At 46.7% G+C, this 21,129-nt stretch overlaps 3 protein-coding genes across 3 annotated transcripts in view; 1 reads left to right on the forward strand and 2 right to left on the reverse strand.

Annotated features, from left to right (window-relative positions):
* Positions 1 to 5,698, forward strand: part of T265_06084 (hypothetical protein) — a gene marked incomplete at both ends in the record, with an annotated part of 8,253 nt that extends 2,555 nt beyond the window's left edge. The window contains 3 exons of the mRNA XM_009171262.1: positions 306 to 442; positions 2,822 to 2,931; positions 4,768 to 5,698. Coding sequence (XP_009169526.1) covers positions 306 to 442; positions 2,822 to 2,931; positions 4,768 to 5,451 — 931 coding nt within the window. The remainder of the gene's footprint in view (positions 1 to 305; positions 443 to 2,821; positions 2,932 to 4,767) is intronic.
* On the reverse strand, positions 3,405 to 3,863 carry T265_06083 (hypothetical protein; the record flags this gene model as incomplete). Its single annotated transcript, XM_009171261.1, has 1 exon — positions 3,405 to 3,863. The coding sequence occupies one exon, from the start codon at positions 3,861 to 3,863 to the stop codon at positions 3,405 to 3,407; it is 459 nt and encodes a 152-aa protein (XP_009169525.1).
* Positions 5,699 to 10,853: 5,155 nt separating the features above from the next.
* Positions 10,854 to 11,268, reverse strand: T265_06085 (hypothetical protein; the record flags this gene model as incomplete). Its single annotated transcript, XM_009171263.1, has 2 exons — positions 10,854 to 10,974; positions 11,012 to 11,268. The coding sequence occupies 2 exons, from the start codon at positions 11,266 to 11,268 to the stop codon at positions 10,854 to 10,856; spliced, it is 378 nt and encodes a 125-aa protein (XP_009169527.1).
* Positions 11,269 to 21,129: the final 9,861 nt, after the last annotated feature.

A 21,129-nucleotide genomic window follows, 5' to 3' on the forward strand; every position in this document is an offset into this window, starting at 1 on the left:
TGCAAGCTACAGAACTCAGTGCATGGCCGTCGTCACTTCATCTCCATCTGGTTGGTCAACAGGGAATTACGGCAGTTGGAACCACTCTACGTTTGTACTTTAGCTAGGGGGTCGGATAATCTGAAGCTTAGAATGGGATTGAGTTATGAGGTTCTGACTGCTCTGAACCACGGCTGGAAGACACCGAATGTATGGTATAATTATGAGTACATGTAATTTTCCTTCGTATTATCTATGGATTACAAGAGAACTACCACTAACTGTTGTCTTTTTTCACTTCCATTTATTGATGCAATTCCAACCAGGCCTACTATTTCCAAGACCACACCTGGATTTTTTCGTCGACCTTTTCTCACTAAAGCCCTGAAACCTGTCCGTCCGGCTTTCGTCTTCAATGCTGCTTCGACCGCTTCATCCACACAATCCATATCAAGTCTGACAGGTACGTTTTCAATAGGACGTGTTATTTAGCTACGCTTTATCTATTTTTGGCGTGCTTAGCTAGAGACCCTCCGGCAACCCTTCGAGCAAACAAGTACCCTAACTGAACACGCCATCGCCTCCAATGCTTGGCTGTGTTTCCAACGCTCTCCCAACTTCCGGTGATCGAAATATCTACTATATCCTTAGTACTAGTTTAACGGTGGTACTACTGATGGGGAGGCGTGCGAGTAGTATGCGTTGCTCTTGGAATTTCGCTTTGCCTCTCTTGAAAAGGGGCGATCTGTTGCGGACTTTGTGGAGTAGCTTTGTAACATTTGCTTGGATTTGAGCAATCAATGACTGGAGTCAATGAATATTCAGGAAAGTTCAAGAAGACGCGTTCAAGAGAAGATGGATGTCCAGTTTTTGTAAATAAGATGCAACTGAGAGTTTTGCTTCCCTGTCCAATGGTCTGTAACCGGTCAGTTGGCATTTTCTAATAACTCCGCAGTGAAGGCCTTCTCCCTTCGCTAGGTTTGTAGCTGATAAATTGAATTGGAAATTGGGTTTCGGAACATTCAATACTATTGACAATCCCTCCAGCACAGGCATGCGTCCTCGTTATGCAGTTTTTCCTCAGAACGTCCGTAGAGCATGCCCACGCTTTTACAGCAGCTAGAACTCAAAAGGCCGTTGTCCTTCTAAACGAGGTGTTGTTTTCCATAGGTATATTTACAAAATCTACACCCCATTTGTATCTTTTATTTTAAAACATCGGTAACCGGCTTTGTTATACTCGGAGCTTATAGTGGCACCCTTTACATCCGGTGAACAATTAGCGATCGTCGTTCAGTGATAAGCTGTTTATTCTCAGTCCGGCAGAAACTCCTATCGTATGATTCTCGAGGATCGAAAACCTTGAAAAACAGGTGAAGTTAGACCTTATTTTACCGTGTTTCAGCATCTTAAGAGTGTGGTACAACCTTTCGACCATATCGGGCGCAGATCCACAGCCAATCTAGCTATCCGAATCAAAGCATGTGGTTGCAGCAAACAAGGGGCGACGGCATGTTAGTGGTCGATACTTTGCTTGCAAGCCTCGTGAGGCTTGAAATGGCAACAATGTTGTGCGATGGCGGGTACTGTACCGATTAGTCCATACAGGATTGGGTTCATGCAGGCAACTTTGCAGCCTATATACGCTCCGTGCATCCTCGGTTGTGCTCAGCGAGAGAGAATTTCCAAGCGAGCTCTTTTTGTGAAGTTTTGGGCCACTAGCCGCACCCGTTTACCTAATGCTGACCGTTAAGAGCTGCGGTCAGATTCGACTGCACCCAGTCGTTGTATTCTTCAGTGCCTACAGTGCCTACAGGATTCCGTCAGCAACCGTGTATCAAAGCAAGGAGGGCGTTCATGAAACCCCCCATGATCGTATACCATGGTCTTGCAGGTAGATTTGTTCACAAATCCACTATGACCAGACGTGACGATGTAAGCGTTCTAGGGTTAACGTGAACAGCCTTCAATATGATTCTTAATGTTTGAGATTTTGAGATATGATAATATGCTACTGATATTACCAAGTCTGTTTTTTTTACGGCGTAGGCTGCTTTTATCGAAGGCGAGCTGCGATGAAGGAATCTCCCGACACATCAATGGCCTGCCTTTAGGGGAGCTTTTCGTAGGAGGGGCACTTTAACAGCTTGTGAGTATCAAAACTGTCGGAATTGTGTTAGTCTGTTGGTGACGAACTCGGGAGTCGACGGAGGGAAAAATACCTCAGAGAACTCTAGAACACCTTGTTTTCGATGAATGCATGGTGTGTTAAGAAAACTATGCCCACGGATCTCCAGGTTGCCTTGAACTTAACCTTAGGTATTGCACGCTTTACGCGCGTTTCTTAACCACCTGAATGAACCCTGAAGTCGGCCTGAGTAGCATCCAAATGTCTTTTCATTTCATCGGTCCGGAACTGCGTGTACATCCCTTCCACTTTTGGAGAGCTTGTAAACCTTCGTCCACTGTTTACTATAAATTCAGCGCTGACGAGTCAATACGAAACGATTGAAACTCGCGCTTTCATCTGTAAGTTGTGCTGTTTATAGTTATCGAATCAGTGCAACCTACAATAACCATTCAGGAATGTGTGAAAAGAGATGAGAATCTTGGTGAAAAAATGATTATTTACGAGTAGACCACACCTGATATTATGGACTACGCTACTACTAGTGTAGTGGGGCCCGTTATGTTTCTTAGAAAACATTTAATCACTACGAAAATTGAACAGCGTTCGCGCTTGGTTGCAGGAGGACATTTGGTGAATATTTTCACGTGATTTACTGTTTGCGGTGCCATGTTTTTGCAGCACCTCTTGGCCTCTTGTTGCCCCTTCCTTCAGATCCACCGAACGGACACAGTACACAGACCTTGGGCGAAGAGTCTACAGAATCACCGGATGAATTCGTTGAACAACCCGTCTTACCTTTTTTCTCTGGGAGCGAGGGTGAAGTAAGTGGTAATCTTGTGGATATTCGGGAGCACTCCAAACGATAAATGATCATTGTTCGTCATTCCTGACGTATACTTGACCGAAAGCTGAAAGAACAAGCAGTGCAGTTGGGGAACTAGAAAGTCCAACGATGGTGAACGAATCATGCATCCGTTAGCTGCACAATTTCAGCTCGAAAGGATGCATCTGGCATCAACGTGGAATCACAGCGTTTATGTGCTAATGTTACCGCGTAGAAATACACACTGGTGTTACGCAAGGATGCCTCAGGAGGCACATTCGACTGTAACGGGCGAGAGACAGTCCTTGTCTCAACACGAGGACGATTGTGGGGTTCTTCTCAACCACATTTCAATATTGCTAACTGCAAAACCATGTAACAAAATCTTCGGGAAATTGCCCTGTCTAAAATTGTTATTCGTAAGGGAGAGACAAATACGATCTTTTGATAAATGCGAATGAACCAAGCTGTTTAATAGTCATCACTAGACGACACAGAGTAGGGGGAGGCGAGCACACGATTCGTGGGAAAGTCCAATTCCGCCATATGAAGGGCATCCCCAGCCAAGACCAACCTTGCACTTCCCGACATCGGTTCTTGTAGAATGGTGAATGACTGATTGGTGCACCGAAGCGAAACTACAGCGCTGCACAGCTGTGCATGTCGTTGCGAATGTGGGATGTGCTGTTGATCCCGGAGAAACGTCTCGATAAGTATTTTTCCATTCACGCACAGTTTCGTTAAAATCCATGTTGGAATAACTCGAATAAGATGTGAAACACACGTAAATACATGTGCGTAAATTTCTCTTACACGTGATCCGCCAGGAGCGTTGGCACTGTGGTCGACTGCAACCCAGCGACCTCGATCGCCAAACATTTGGTTCCTTCTGACTGATGTGATTTCTTCTTCTAGAGTCGTCGACCCCATTTATTGACCTTGAAGTTAAGCTCATACGTAAGCAGAGTCGTTGACCCCATTTGTTGACCTTGAAGTTAAGCTCATACGTAAGCAGTAGTGCAAGATTTGTATTCAAGTAAACCTGCCCGATCATAGTCCGCTGATAGGCGCCGCCGACCACTGTTTTAAACATTTTTGAGTTTTCACTAGCATTTTTTCAATAGTCGTTTGCATGTCTCATATCACCCGAGTAGTACGTACTGGCGCATAATTCTCACATCTTCTCTCTTTATACGTTTGAGTCTGATAAATGCTTAACGTATATTCTCTCTTGGGGTTTATCTTCTACTTTCATTAATCGGATTCGTGAAAGGACAGAATGAAGTGAGATTGAAAAGGTTACCTTGTCTCTCATAACCGTGGCAGCTTTGCCGCGATTCCTAATTCACCAGCGGGTCTCCACCTGAAGAGATGGGCTTACTTAGGTTGGTATCATCGGGAAGAGCGATTGCACAGCACCACAGAATTACATTGGAAATCAATCACAACCGCCGGTACTCATTTGGCCTGGAATATAGCTTCTGTCTCACAACAGATGAGCAGCTTGTCTGAACTACATCCATGCACGCTCTCGCAGTCCTGTGGATAGCATTCTTTGGACTGATGTGCAAAGCACTGTTCCCACCACTTATCTCAGGAGTGTCACTTCTGATCCCTTCATCTCAGAACATTCGAACTCGTGTACATTTAGGCGGTACGCTTGATACTACTCTAGTACGTCGGTTTTCGATGGTTCGCCATAGGTAACACATTTCCGGCAGAGGCCGACTGTCGGTTTGATAGCACCTCATTAGTTCAACAAAATTAGGTTTTATTTGTTTCAGAGATAGAATTTTTGACAGTCTTCTGTAATTCCGAACGTTTTCTATTTCAGCATTTTTGTCAGAAGATTGTTCCAAGGAGTAATTTCAACAATCATTGGCGCTTACATGCGGATGTCCTCCGCCAACTGGACGGGTTTATTGAATTACGATGTCCATTACATTGGCGAGGATGCCGCTTCGTGGCCGTGCTTTTGAGACCCACCGGTCCGAATGGTCGTCTACTATACAATCCAGCAATGGGCCTGTTTGCCATCGACGTGGGCGGAACGAATGTCCCTGTCGACAAATCATCCGCCTGCATGTCTGGAGATATTCTCGTTGGCCGGTCGACTCTGAGGTTAGACGAACTACCAGAAGATGTGCTCATACGTCTGACACGGACCCTGGATAACGCTTCCCTATTGTGCCTGTGCGAAGCGGCCCAGAGCAACAGCCGTCTGCGTGCACTAGCAGAAAGCGCCATTCGGGGAAGGCTGATCGTTCTCCCCAACTGGGTTCGTTTTTCCTACCCGCCCAATAGTGGCAACTCGGGATGGAAAATCACCGAATTCGTCTATTGTCTTCCGGAACAGTCGACTTGTGTCAGCAAGTGGTCTTTTAACTTGGGAAGAAGCGATCTGACGCGGCATTTACGCACTTGTCCTTTCAACGACCGCCGCGTGAACGAGAAACCGTTCGCGTTGATTCGCGGTGGCCTGACAGAGAATGACATGGTTCCTTTGCGTTCCATATAGTCCACCGGCGGGACGCTTTGCTTCCCGATTTGTCTTCCACTCACCGGTTCCTTTCCTAGCTGACTTGATGACTTATTTTATTTAAATTGAGATTGTTCTGTTGTCCGTTTTTGCCTTCTAGACCCATACGAGCCATATATGTCACCACTTTCGTGGATCGGTGTATTTCGAGGGCATTCGAGCTAGCATATGGACCATGGTTGTCACCTTGATCCCCCTGGTTCATCAATAAAATCATGTTACGAAGCGTGATGACTTTCATATCGGAATAACAACGGGCGAGAAAACTCGGTGCTTCACTATTGAACCAAGTGTAACAAAATCAATCAATTAACCAATTTCCAGTTCCTGTTTTTTGAAGGGGATTGCGATTGATTGGTTATCCGCTTATAATCTTGACGGAACACGCCACTCACATGGTTGCTAAAGCTCTTCGGCATCCTTATGGTCTGTTCGCCGAGCTTGTCAGTTGGTTCGCCAACATTGCACAACCAATTGAGATGACATCGTCGGTGCGGAGTGTGCTTATATAATTTCTAAACAGCATCTAATAGGTCTTAGGTGGTTGGTTGTTTCCGAGGTGGCTTTTGCGTAATTTGGTTGGCCAGCTTGGAATCCGAGGTGCGTTGTGGTTATTCCACTTGCTTAGTTGGTTGTATAACCCGACTGCTGTTGTTATGAGGTTCGATTTCGTAGTCCCGTGACTATGCACTTAATTTGTTCGAAGCATAGATGCGGCAGTTCGCAGATTTCTTCCCCAAGTGTTCCGCTTACGGTTCCCCGGTTGTCCAGCTGTTCGGCAACCGTCGTCCTTGCCGCATTTAAATCAACTGCTGTGAACAATGAAGTTACGCGCGACATCGTTATTTCATCTTCCTCGATTCGCACGTTCCTTAGTCTCCAGAAAGTGTTTGGCATTATTGAGCGAATGTTAAGATCAACTGGTGCGTCCTCTTCAAATGATGCTCGTGGGTGTTCCTGGTAATGAACCGATTGGGCGGTTCTTTGTGAACCTTTGGAATTCTGTAAAATCGGGCAATTTGTGAGCCGCGGGCCTTCATTCTCCAATACCCTTCCTTTGTTGTGATTTTGTGAAGATCCTGTTTCACGTGATAGCTGAAACAATGACTTGACGTATCGTTTTCTGGGCTTCCTCAAGTGAGGCCGCTTCGAGACTGGTCGAATATTCCTAATTGCCAACTTCATTGAACAGACCATCAGCCAGGCAGCGTACCGAGATACTTGTATTGTCACCGGTGTGTTACGTCAGGAATATACTGCGATGAGAAGTTTCCAGCAGAGAATGTGAACTCCACCAACGGTACTTGGTATGCTGTTATCTGGGAAACGGCACTAGAGCGGGATCAACTCTCTACCGAAACTTTTCGTCCGGTCTTCCCTTTGACAGGTCGAACTACGTCACTGATTTTTCCGAAAAGTGACGCTATCACGATGTCAAGCCTTGAGGAAGTCGGGTATCGAACCACTGGATAAACTTTTTGCTACCAAAACTACAGACAACGGCTTTCATAACTCCACAAAACTTTTTCAGCCTATAACTATTTCAGTGGCTATGATAACTCACAAAGGAAATAAGGATGAAATTTTCACCAAGCCTTTGTCCGAAGTGGTGCGGTACCCATAGTCTAAATATACGACTTATCCGCAGCTTATTTCGAAAGGGCTCAGCAGTTAAGGAGCGAACTTACTGACCAGAAGGTCCATGTTTCCAACGCGACATCTGCATTTCGACTGCTCCTATTAAGGCTTGGGCAATCTGGCAGTGTCTCAGTTCTCATCCTTTCTTCGGGTGGCCTGGCAGCGAGGCGCCGAAAAGGGGCTACAGCTGAACGGTTTCTCTCGCCTCACGCTTGGGTAGATAATACTTACCTAGTCCTGTCCTAGAATCGAAGGCAGTCTGTCTGAAGCGGGGGGCGAGATGGACCAAGCGGTTAGAGCGCGAATTTACTGACCGGAAGGTCCGTGGTTCGAACCCGACCTCTGCCTCTCGAATTCCCCTGTTTAGGCTTGGGCAACCTGGCAGTATCCCAGCCCTTGTACGGCATGGCAGCTAGGCAGCTGCTACAGCTGAACGATTGTATTGTTGTTGTCTGTCTGAAGCGTTTATTCCCATTCCCACTGCTACTTCCGCCCCCAGTTCCTACTTCTAGGATTTCATATTATACGTCAATCGAGCTGCATGAGGTCGTTTGCTTTGGGGTAGTTGCAACTGTTCAGTGTACCAATGTACAGTCCCAGCTTCGCTTATGCGTTCCACACAGGTTTCCTTCGCCCTGTGGATGAGTGATATTCATCACCTAGTTCACTGATTAAAATTCTTCCTCACCGGTAACACTTTTTGACTTACGAAAGTCAATAAACGTTCGATTCCCATTTGGTTTGTACATCATAGGTTTTTCCCTTCCGACATGAACTGTACTGTATCTAGGTCTGTCCTCAGGAATCCCGACATTCGGTGAATCCAAAGTAATTTATCACTCAAGGCGGTGCACCTTACACACGAGATGAGCGTTCTGTCATGAAATGACTTTCCGGCTGCTGCATGGCCATAAATCTTATCTAATACGGATTCTCATAAGGTTGACTGTCAGTCAACTTATATTCAGATCACCCGATTGATTCACCTCACATCAGCTTGCCCTCTAAGGAGATACCGTTTCTGGTGGGGTCAGACGAAATATTTCAATCAAGTTGGTAAAAGTAGTATTGCCCGGCTTTTCTACGAGGAGTGAGATGGCAGGGTGTGGCGTATGGCCGAGCATCGCCTGCTGTGGGTCTTAGAATCTTGTGGGTATTAACATGAGGAACAGTAGCTATTAGTCCCGTCTAGGTGGAATCAGTTGCGGACCAGTCTCTTAATGCCTCCCTATCACCGTGAACCGCTTGATCGCCTGGTGCGCTTGGCCAAACCAGAAAAGCCAAGTGATACTAGGAATACAACTCATCTGTCAATGGCGAGCGGAGAACAATCAACATCTGTCTCAACGAAAGACAGTTATTCCATTGGCAGTTATGTAGTCCCGTCACGTTCGGAACTGATTCTCCTAATAGAATCCCCACAAGGGATTTTTCTTGCCATCCCTTTAAAAAAGACGGCGTAAAATCGCTTGTGCGCTTGTATGCGTTTCCATTGCGAACGACCTAAACATGGCCAACATGAACTGAGTACACAAAAACTGCTAGTAAGAAGCCAGTTGTTTTGTGGTCCCTGTTTTCTACTCGTTTGTGCACTTTTATTGCTATGTACGTTATACGATGATGGCGTACGATTATAAAGACCGTGAGGAAAGCTCTAAAATATCGCAACATGTAGCGTTCGTTAACGGATGCTGAAGAACCGGCGATATGGTGTCCGGAAGTCTGCGGGCGACGGATGCCAGGGGTGGTCTTATAGCGAGTGTCTGTTTCACTACTCATACTCCCTGCCGTTTCAGCTCATCATAATCAACAACACATAAGTGATGAACACTGGTGTCTAAGTGCCATGTACAGTGGGTTCCAAAAGTGACTAAATGGTTCTGAGGCTACATTGTCTGCGCACCAAGTACCAGAAGTGAGCAACTGTCCGTACCTTGGTTTCTGCTAACTTGAAATCAATTAAATTTCGAAACTGCTGACTTTCCACAGAGTTCAGACCAGGATGGATCAGACAATGAGGCTTAGACAGGACGGTTCTATGGGGATTTCATTACCAACAGCAACAGTAAATACATGTGACTCAGCACCATATAACCGGAAGAATGCAGTCAACAAAGTAGAAATTAAAGAAGCACAGGGGACAGCTCGGTGGTTGAGGCACTGCATTACTGACCGTAAGATTTGTGATTCGAACCCAACCTCTGCACCTCGACCGCTCCTATCTACACTTAAGGAACGTGGCAGTATCTCGACCCTCGTGCTTCCTTCGAGGTGCATGGCAGCTAGACACCGAAAGGGTGTTACGGATGAACGATTTTTTTGCACGGGTAACCAAGGTCAGCGGATGCGCGACCTGTGTTTGCAGACCAAAGAATAAACGATCAAACGCACCGATGGTGTTGCTCCAGAAAATAATTGACCGTCATCCGAGCACTAGCCTCTTCTGGGCTCGACCCAGAGGATCTATGCTGGTTTATCAGCTGTTCGAAAATAGCGTTAGGCAATTCTCAACCTGTATTATACAGCTATATAACAATGTCAGTCTTTCCTTCATTTGGCACGAAGCATACACAAACTCACTGAACGGGTGAAAAAAAACGACCGTCTCGGTCAACAAGAAATGAAAGTGTTCTACATACACGAGACGGTATAGGTCGCCTTGAGGAAGGCTAGTCATCAGCCCTGATGCACTGGTGCTTTCAGGACCCCGGCTATATGTCAGAACCAAACACCGATTCATAAGTCAATACCAACAAGAACCTGTGTCCTTATACTACGCCCTGGTACGAACACAGCTGACTTGCCAGCGAGATCCATACGGACGAAAAAGTATGAAGCCCAAGGCCGTAACGATTAGGTGAGTGAGACTCAACACGTCTTTCTTTCCTCCATGGAGACTTTCCGTGAGAGCAATTTTTTGCGGCAATAAAATTTTCAACCGTGCTCTGACCTTGTAGAAACAACTCCGCCGCGGAATGGGGAACTGCTCTAAGGGTGTGTAGGCGACCGCTTTCCCAGACAAGCTAAACGGCTTATGTTACTGACACAAACCTCGAGCTCTTCAGAAATTCCCTTGTCCAAACCACGCGCACACAAGGAAATGAGGCTAGCGACGGCTGAACTTTTCTTAGCCACAAAGTCGACCAAACAGCCAGCAGGTCATCCGAACACACCTTGGTATCTACCTTAACATGAGCTCTACGAGTTATAAAACTGAGACTGATGACATGTCGGCAGAGTTAAAAACTAAATATAGAAGTATAGAAAAAATGTCACTACAGGGCACATTTTGCCTCGCTGTGAAGGAATCCCACACTGGAACGCTGCAGCGTACTACCCGTGGAACTGGTCTCTCCTCAAGGCCTCTGTTAGGGTTATTGCTTAAACTGAACCTAGATCCTACAATTGTGTATGGCAAGATGGAGGGTTTTACCTTAAACCCAATTTCCCGAATAGCTGTTGACCTAACTACGACAGGTTCTTTGTTGGGCATAGCGGTTTTGTAGGTATCGCAGACCAGCGTGGACATGGTTATTCAGTAGTAGTGAAAACCTAGCTAAAAAAGCACGACAACCCTCGAGTTTAGTGCCTCAAGAGGAAATGGGTGCCAGTATGGTTACAGCTGAGACAGCTTTCGGAATTCATCAGCCCGGTTTCCGAGGAAGTGAAAAATGCACCATATGTTTAAGTTATTTATAGTCAACTGAGTTCAATGCGCACACGAACACTCAAGAGTAGAACGTTTAGGTCTTGAGAGCGGCTTTCGTATGTTCCTGCTGTAATCTTTGCTGAAGCTTGGTAATTTGTTCTCGGCAGCCGTCCTGTTGCTTCTCCATATCTTTAATGCGTTCATCCAATCGTTTCCTAAGTCGAAAAAATGAGTGTCGGTAGAATCACTTACAGTTCGGAGGTGATGTAGGCTATGCGTTTCTTCACAGTTTCCTTTGCCTCTTCCAAATCTTGCTTTAGGAGCACGGGGCCCACGATCTTGTAGATAGTATTTGTCTGATTGAGATGAGTGAAATCTTCGGCAACATTCTGGTTCTCTGACAACTGAGCCGACAGCTGTCTGTGAGCTTGCAAACATTTCTGCAACTCTCTCTGTATGTTTTGCACTTTTTCCACTTCACTATTCAGTCGTTTGTAAATCGCATCCATTTCTATGTTACTGTAAAATGTGAACCCAAAGAGGACCGACAAACAGTAAACTGCACTGGAAAAAAAGAGAAAGAAAAATTACGCCTGGAATTCACATGACAATCTACCTTCCCTACCACTTTACTTGAAACTAACTGTCAGATGAAACGAACCAAATACACCTGTGGAATGATTGCGCTACTGCTGTAATATAGTGTCAAGCTACCAGATATTCGAAATGTGACTGACTGCACCATAAAAGCTAGAGAAAGCCAAAAGGTTGGTGCGCAACTGCTGGATAGGATTTACCCGTGGCTTTTCCATCGTCCCGGTCTTAGAGTAGACAAACTGACAGTCCATCGGCTCTAGTGTTTGCTTTCGGTTGCACAGAGGTTAAGCAGTGCTAATTACGGAGGTTGAGAATTTCATTGGATTTTCCTACTTCAAAATTAAGAGCAATGATGAATTCAAAAACTCTTCCTGCATTAAAAGGTTAAATGGACACACTTGAAGAATAATGAGGTTTCCGACATTCAGAGGAGAATGAGTGTCGTAAAAAAAAGATCGTTCAGCTGTGACACGCTTTCGGTGCCTAGCTATCAGGCCACCTGAAAGGAAGCACGAGGGATGAGATGCTGGCAGGTTGTCCAAGCCTAGACAGGAGAAGTCAAGATGCAAAGGTCAGGTTCGAACCACGGACCTTCCGGTCAGTAAATTCCCGCGTCTTGCTCCTGGAAAGTGAGTGTACCCCATGACTATTGTCTGAACAGACACCCATTTACCGATGTAGCCTGAGATACCAACTCCGTCGGTTGATGACGACAATGCACCCAGAAGAGCAACAGTGTGGACACTGTGGTTTACATGTGGCTGTCTGTAAAACACCTTACTTTGATCCGGTAAACCCAATCAGAGATCCACATGCTTGAGATACTACTATAGCTTTATCTCTAAGTGACGCCGTGTAATTATCTCCCAACAACAATCCAAGATGATAGGTCTTTGCGTCATTCATTCATGGGGCTGTTCAGAGTTGGAAGCAGAAATGTCTCCTAGACAACCTAAGTTGAGCGAGACTTGTACCATCTAGGGGCTAAATTTGTCTTACCGTCACATTACGCCAAGTGCTTCAGCACGGCCAGGTGCAGCAGAAACCAACAGTTACCATTTTCGAGTTCAAACGACTTGGTAGACAAGCCCGCCCCTCCATATAATCATGACCAATTGACATTTGTTTATAATCTTCATGTAATATATGCCCAAGCCTACCTTTCCTGTCCTTGATACCTATAGTTCCGGTTGCGTGAGAGCTCCAGTGCAGTTCATTTGGGGTTTACAATGGACTATAACTGGTGAGTACTAACGTCAATTACTTCGTTCAACTTTGTCCGTGACAAGATAGGGTACACACTCTGAGTGACCGCTAATCTGTGTATCTCAATGGCAATTAGAAATGGCTCGGTGGCTAAGGCGGGTATTACTGACCAAACGAAACCTGGTTCGAACCCGGTCTCTGCATCTGGACTTCTGTCAAGGCTTGGGGAACCCGCCAGTATCCCAGCCCTCGTGCATCATTCGGGTGGCATAGCAGTTAGGCACTGAAAGGGTGCTGCAGCTGAACGGTTACGATTAACTAGAGAAAGATTAGTCAGTTGGGATTGAAAAGACGGTAGAGTTTCGTTATTTCATGGCCTTAAGTCAGCACGTTATGTACCAAATATGAGGATAAAAAAGGCGGTCCGGCAAAAACCTGCCAACTTTAACGCGGTGATCGGAATTCAGTTCTGCAGTGGTCTCGAGGGCTATGCTGGCTGAAACTTCGCTCCACAACGGGGAGTCCAAAGAGGGGCGGTCAGACTAAATTTGGCGAGACTATTATGGGGCGGTCTGAGGGTAGTCGTATTGCCAACCAATTTGTCAGCTATAAACTGTGTACCATAGGCACAATGGTTCTAGCTGCTACAGTTTCGATCATCGAAAATCGGGAGTCTGGGACAGCCTTTGAGGCGAAAGCATATTCGGTTAGTTTGGGGATTGGGTGGTTATGCAATTAAGCGAAAATTTGATGCATAAGCACCCCTGACTGAGAGGCTGGGACACTTCTGCCAGTGGCATTAATCCTTGGTAGAGTGAGTCCTGGGGTCCCCATCCAGGAAGGCGGTAGTAATCGACCCGATTCAGTTCACTGGTTGGTGTTTCCGTACTTCTTTGCCAGTTCATACAGTTTCCACCTTTCAGCTGCTTCCATTCAGCACAGCGCTGGTCAAAAAGAGCTCTGCGAGACAGATGCATGCGGAGTACATGCCCTGACTAGAGCAACCCATATAGCGTGAGCAATTCATCTATCGCGGGATAGTTCCTTCTTCCTGGGACCATCAGGCGTACTTTAGCATCACTAGTTCGATGTTCCCACCATACCCGACCAATGTTTCGAAGCCACCAATGGTCAAACAATGATATCTTTCGTATGTCCTCTGCCACGTCTCTGATCCATAGAGCGGCATGGATTGGACCACCGATTGTAAACTTGCCCCTGACAGACAAACTCACGCTACGTCGGACGTTGGCAAAAGCTGCCGTCTTTCTTGATTCGAGAAATAACCTCATTTCCAGTCAGTCCACGGGAACTCACACAACTGCCCAGGTAAACAAGTTTACCTACCACATCGATTGGCTCGTCTGCAAGCATCAGGTTTGGGTTTGACCCAACCCGACCTTTTCTTATCCGTCCTTCCTCGGGGAAAGGCAGCATCACTGCTTCCATAAATATGGACATGCTGGTCGCCCTGAAAAACGCTTTACTGCCTTTACACTATTCGCGCGAGACAGTCTGACTTTACCTCCAGACCGCCTGGTAATGCGATCAATCGCAGTACGGGGACTCGTTGCTCTTCGTTGGGCTACTCCCCGTTGGCCTTCCTTGCATGGTTGAACCTTTAGGAACCGAGTTCCAGTCAGCATAGCCCGCAGGATCATTGCAGCACAGAAGGCCGACTACCACGCCAAGGTGACAGCTTCAGGTCGAGGTGTTTCAGAGTGTGAACTTTAAAGTCCACCGTGTGGACTGCGCATCGGGGTTTGAAGAATGGTTTCGAATTGTCAAAGGTAGTGGTGGCCGAGTTAGCCCTAGATATTGCAGCCAACGGGAACGGATGGTTTTCTCTGTCCTCTGGAGTGGGCCTTAGGAGACAGCTTTAGATCGAGGAATGTTTTGGTGGGTTGCATGAATTCGAAAAGATAATCTACCGTTAACCGCACACGAAATATTTGGTCCACACAGCCTTCTGCGGGATAGAAACCCCTTAGTCTGGATTTGTGTGGGTTCGGAGGAAAAAACATCGAAGCATGGACACAAAACTTCTGACAACGATATCAATAGGACTGATTCCACGACGATTTTCGCATGGTGTTCTACCGCTTTTTAAGAATTGGTGGCAACAGTGAGGCAACTTGCATGGAACTTCTCAAGTTTTCCGGACAGAATGAAGAAGCTTGTGCAGTGGCTCGAGAATTGCTGAGATGCGGGATTTATAGATATTGGCCTTGATCTGGATATCTGCTTTCGAGAGCTTCCTGCACTTGTTGTCTGACGACCCCGGAGATTTCTGATTTACCTGTCTCCAAGTTGGAACCACATGGTCTCGGGTTCTCGAATTTTGGTTGACGGGTAAGTTAATAATTGTTTGAACCATTCAGCCCACCGGTCCATCCTCCGGTTGTAGCTGTTGAGAACTGCATTGTTTGAGCATAGTCACATTGGTTGCAGCATCATCATCCTCAAAGACAGCAGCACCAGTGTTGACACTGATGCTTCACTGCCATACAACCATAAGGTTCGTCTAATTATATATATAATTACATTTAAAGATCTAGATTGAAAAGAAGAGGAAGAGTGGGCGATGGAGGGGTTCTAGTGCTGGCCTGCGTTAAGCATTCCAACCGCTCAATCAGAGTCCGAAAAGAAATTGACAGCACGAACGCCACCAAAATCTATTGACTGCCATTTCTTGCAGCGTCTCCAGATAAGCGCAGACGAGGTCACGGGGACCATATCCTGAAAGGCGTACGACATCAACAACACCCAAACTCTTCGTGATCTCTTTCACGCCCTTCTGCCAAGTCACATGTTGTCCACCTCGCGATTTGCGGCATTCTCAAGAAAGCATGGAGAGCAACACTCGTCTCGGCAGACGGTGTTTCGGCATGCGTAGCACACGACCAACCCATCGTTGTCGGTGGTGCTGGATGTTTGCCTCGATTGAAGTACCTTCCACACAACCAAAAGCCTGTTTTCTATTCACCTCGTTACTAACACACTGATGCCATCAGTAACCAGCCACGTTTCTGAGGCAAGACGCCTCACGCAATCTGTTCACAGAGGCCATATTTCGCACCCATACAACAACACAGCCCCTAATGTAGCCTGGTACACATGATCCTTAAGATCTAGTGAAGTGCTTTTTTGAGGCCACAAAGGACGCAAATTACCAAGCGTGATTCGAGCCTTTGAGATTTTTGTACTGTTTTCATCAAACAATCTCGCCAGAGCTAATACAACTACCGAGATATGTAAAGTTTTCCACGATCTCCAGTGGTCTTCCTTGAATCGTAAGGGATATTTTCGGAGACTGCACGTCTGTCATGAATATTCTTTGTGCTCACATTATCGTTTTGTATTAACCATGCTTTCGCCTTCATTTTCAGCTTATGTACGTCTATTCTTAGACAAGTAAAGCGCTATTCATTCTACGCCATTCATTCTTGTTCTCGCGCTCAGTCAGAATCGATATTCTATTTGTAACAACGTCCTGGAGCATGACTTTGTACTTTGAAGGTGCAAGAGACATGACAAAAGATGGTATGATGGTGGTCAGCCTATTCAACAGGGCTTGTGCTTCGCTTTGGCCTTCAGAGACGAGGGCGATGACATCTGCGTAATCCAGATCGACAAGGCTCCCACCATCAAGAAATTTAAACACCGGGGTTTTGAAGACATTCCAGCATTCGCTCCACTATTTCATCAATGACGAAGTTGAACAAGAATGGATAGAATGGACATCCTTGTGACACCACTTTTTGTACACTCCCATCCGCCCAGAAGTATGCAAATATAGGGGTCGGATTAAATTCACAAGCTTCTGAGGAATGTCCTATTGAGCAGGTGCAGTTAACAGCACTGATCGATCAACAGAATCGAACGCACTCTTAGAGTCAAGAAACACCAACATTGTGGGTCGTATGTAAATATGACTTCGCTCTAACACCTGATGGAGTGTGAAGATATGGTCAACGCAGTCTCTATTCGGTTGAAATCCCGCTTGATTCTCATGAGTCAAGGTTTTGCCTGCCATCGTAAGACGACGAAGAATCAGTGACATCAAAAGGCTTGCCACAACAGGCGTCAAACTAACACCTCTGTGGTTGCAACATTCACTGCAAGTACCATTTTTGAAAATGGGCACCACTATCGATTCGCCCCCAGTTATCTGGGACGGTCTTCGTCTCCCAGATAGACCCAAATAGGCTAGACAGGCGCTGGCTGAGGAGTCAATTGGGAGGTCGACATGGACTGGACTTGGTACGTACGGACAATGAGGAACATTGCTTCAGCTGTGTGCTGATCGCAGGTTGTTTTTATGCAGTACGAACTTCCGAAATAGCCGAAGTCGTCTGGCCACTTGGTGTCCGGGTTGGAAGTAGTAGGTGGCAAGCTGAATTGCTCTGCGAAGTACTGTGCCCAGTGGTCAATACGTTCTGCTTTGCTGCACCCACTTTGGTCTCTGATTATTTCGCTGACAAGAGGTTCCCGAGGACCAGTTGAACGAATCAAGTTGAACAGTTTGCGCACGTTTCCAGTATTCTTTGCATCTTCCATTTCTTCGAACTTTCAGGTCCACCAGGCTTCTCGGTCTGCGCGGACACTCAGTTTCACGTGGCGCCGGATGGGGCGCCCGGTGAAATTGTGCTGGCGGCCAGGAGGAAACTGTCGCCGGGTCTCCAGCAAGGACACGGTCCAATCAGAAACCCGATGTTTGGATGAGGTCGGCTGGGTTGTACCACGAACAAACGCTTCGGCTTTGAGTAGCACTTTGGATATCTTTTCCCAGTGGCCGTTTATAGCGGACATCTTACTGTCCGGCAGGTATTCAAGAGGCTGGCTCTGATTGTTTCGTTCGACTTCTGGGGGGCGAGATGGCTCAAGTGGTAAGAACGCGAATTTACTGACTGGAAGGTCCGTGGTTCGAACCCAACCTCTGCTTCTCGGCTTTTCCTGTCTAACCTGGGCAACCTGGCAGTATTCTAGCTCGCGTGCTTTTTTTTGGATGGCATGGCAGCTAGGCACCAAAAACGTGGTAGAGCTGAACGATCTTTTTCTGGGTCCGCTACCTTCTCAATGGCTGAACGAGGTGTGCGCGTTTTGCATACACCTGGAAAGCGCAGTGAAAAGCAGCGGCGTACATATGCATGGTCGGAGTCCACGCTAGTGTTCCAGGAGGAGCGACAGGCGGTGATCGACCCTCGCCACCGATAACTGATGGCAATGTGGCCTATTTGGATTCAGGGCTGGTTTGTCGGTGGGTACCAGGTTGTCAAGCGATTCCCTCTGTTCCTAAACAGTCTCACACTGGGATCTTATTGGTCACCTGCTACAATTGTTCATAGAACTCCTTTGGAACTGGGTCCGATACAGACATTTGAGGTTAAGATCTATTATAGTCCAGCTCACGGGGGTTCCTTTGAACCACCTCAAGACGTGCGGGCAACACACTTCAGGATACCCGATAGAAGTATCAGCACGGCTAATATCCCAGATATCGACCGCTATGAAACGCCTGATCGAGGGACCTGGATCCGTTAAGTGGCCAGGTTTCCGAAAGGTAGATGAAATCTGACCAACGGTGAATGCAAATGCTCTGGCTGGAAGCGTCAATTAGGGTGCGAACATTCCTACAGCTAATGAACTTTCTTTCTATCAGCGACAACCCTGGCTTGTGTTTCAGTTACCCAGTCGTCGGACCAGAAAACGTATGTCGCCTATCGGAAATATTGTAGCATGGGTGAGGTTGCATGTTAGAGGTTTCTCTGGAGATTTGCTAAGAGTTGCGTCCCCGGTGCGAGAGTATGCGCCTTTCAACTTTGCACAACCAAATACAACCTGCAGGGCAACAAAAAACAGGTGGAGTATCGGCAATGGCCTTTAGATTCAGAGAGTGATCCCATCCACCCACTCCGCCGGAGCCAGTTTGCGTTTTCGCCGTTGTTGGTATAGAATCAGCGTCTGCCAGCTCCCGTAGACAGACAACCAATGGACCCTTATGTTGCCTCAGTCGTTTTCACCTGTGTGCCTTGGTAAAAATATCTCCGCTACCAGAGGGTAGTGCATAGAGCTTTCTCCATGGGGACTACATTTCAGCGTCACATATGGGGGCATTGCCCTGGGGCGCAAAGCATGACAGTGCTGGCTTCCGAAAGCATCCACGCCCAACCACATTGGGGAATTAACAGGTGGACAGAACCGTAGTCGCGGTGAGAGATCTGCAGAGGTAAGCGCTACTTGTGCTATGGAGGAGCTTTCGGCGGAACACGACAATACCCAGCCGATCGGTAAATCGAAAAGCGGAGGCGATAACTAGTAGCTCTGCCAAACACCGTCCGCTCCTCCCTCTTCATCTTCAAAGGCATTAGCATTGACAGCAACATTACCTGAGATCACTGGTGCTCAACTACCGTACAACCATGTCGATTTTTCGTAAAACCTTATAGTGGAAAAAACAAAGAAAATGGGGCACGGAGGAAGTCTATGGCTACCTACCTCCAGCAATCGACCAATCTGGATAGCTAATATCGGTAGGAATGCCAATGATATCGGTTACCTGCCAGTTCTTTAGTGTCTTCAGCCAAGCACAGGGAGGGCTACGTAAACCCCATGTGGGAAGCAATGCCAACGGCACCCATACTTTCCGTAAAATCCTTCGTTCTCCTGTCTTCATATTTTGTTCAGTTCTAAGTTCCCGCCTAACGGAAAACAGCGCTCTTATTGGCGGGCAGCAACTCGGTGTGCAAACAAAATGGATCATCCAGGCTTAGCTTGTGGTGCTGGGTGTATTCTTCAAGTGATTATAGCTGCACATTTGAAATATCGTCCATCAGAATCCGAAAAAAGGTGTATCACTGTTCTGGGAACTTAAAGAGTAGTGCTACACCTTTTTTCACTCGTGCCTTTCATGCGAACGGCAGCCGCCAAACGACAAGAACAAGAGTGACCCGGGGAACTTGGGTGAAAGCCTCGATCGTGTGTATCAATCCGTCAGGATGTCTCCTGCTCGATATGGCCAGGTCTGAGAGTCGTAATTTGATATGGGCGCCCTTGGAGGCCTTTCTGACGCCAGAAATAGAGCACATAGGAACTGTAATTGTCTTTGAGATTCACGCATTCATTTCGTCCGTAACACTATCGTCAGAACTGATGCAACTTCCGTGACCCATATAGCGTCCCACAAATTCAGGGTTGTGACATTGGATCCAATGTCACTCATTGGATTCTTGGGGGCCATTTGTTCAAAGACTATGTCCTGCAGCATATATACTATGTACTTTGTTGGCAGAAAGCACATACTGAAGGACTGAATGACCTTGGCCAGCTTTTATAATAATGCTTGCCTCCTGCACTGTCGGAAAAATGAGAACTATTAAGTCTGTATATTCCAGGCAAAACAAGGTCCTCTCTCGAAGGGGTCTGAATACCGAGATTTTGGAGACTACACAATATTCGCCTTATTACTTCACCAATGTTGAAAGTGCGTAAAAGTAGAGAGATGGCATACATATTGGATAGCACTGCCCATAAGGCTTTTCGGGAGTTCCCGTGCACTTACGCGCTCACCCTCTCTTCCCTAAATACCTTTATGTATAACTTTGATCCGACTGGTAGACTCCGTCTACAATCTGGCGTTTACCAGACAAACCAGCAACTTTCGTCGTTTATGTGGAACGGTCCGCACGAACGTCCACGACCAGCACTGAAGTGGCCAATAAGAGCAAGCCGCATGTGATTGGTCAGAACACGGGCCTCTGGACTTCCACTCTCCAATGATGAAAAATAAGGGGACATAAGCCAGTCGCTAGGAGCAAACAACAGTCCATTTCCATGAAACTGTGGGTTTCTGGAATAGAGAACTGCACAGGTAATTGGGGTTTTTTAACTGCGTGTTTCATGGGTTCACGGATTCATGGGCCGATACATAAGATCGAAGCATTTGCCCAAGATTCCCGGGTCGATTTCGTTCTGGTCGTTCAGTGGCTGTCGTTAACCTGAATGGCACAAGTGAGAAAAGGTGTAGCAGCTACTTATGTTCTCAGTGTGGGGCAATGAGGACTTACATAAATAAGTGTCTATTAAGGCTTTGAGCTGTGTTCTAGAAGCGTGGACAAACGTCGGAGGGTTATTCCAAGCGGCTACTATCCAAAATGAGAAAAAAATTTTGCCTGATGAATGTGTGCGCTCTGAGCTTGAAAATCCTCTTAGCATGTTCCCACCGTGTGTTTGCTGGGTCAACGGTGAAAACCTGTTTGCCAAGCTTTGTTCAAACAGGGCAAAAGTAAGAATTAGGTCTCGTCCCAGGCGACGATACTCCTGGGGAAAGAGGTCAAACACCGCGGGACGCGTTTTTTAGTCCACGGATTGAAGGCCGGCAGCCATTTTCGTAGCGGCTTTGTTGACACGCTCAACGAGGGCGGCGTCTTTCGTGCATTCCGAGTACACAACTTGATTGACGTATTCAAGGGGCGGTCTGACGCAGGCCCCATGGAATATTCGGAAGTTCATGCGACCAATACGGGAGAAGGTGCGTCGAATCATCCGTTTGGCCGGGTTCACATGAT

Source organism: Opisthorchis viverrini (genome assembly GCF_000715545.1).
Source record: "Opisthorchis viverrini unplaced genomic scaffold opera_v5_134, whole genome shotgun sequence".
Taxonomy (NCBI): Eukaryota; Metazoa; Platyhelminthes; class Trematoda; order Opisthorchiida; family Opisthorchiidae; genus Opisthorchis; species Opisthorchis viverrini.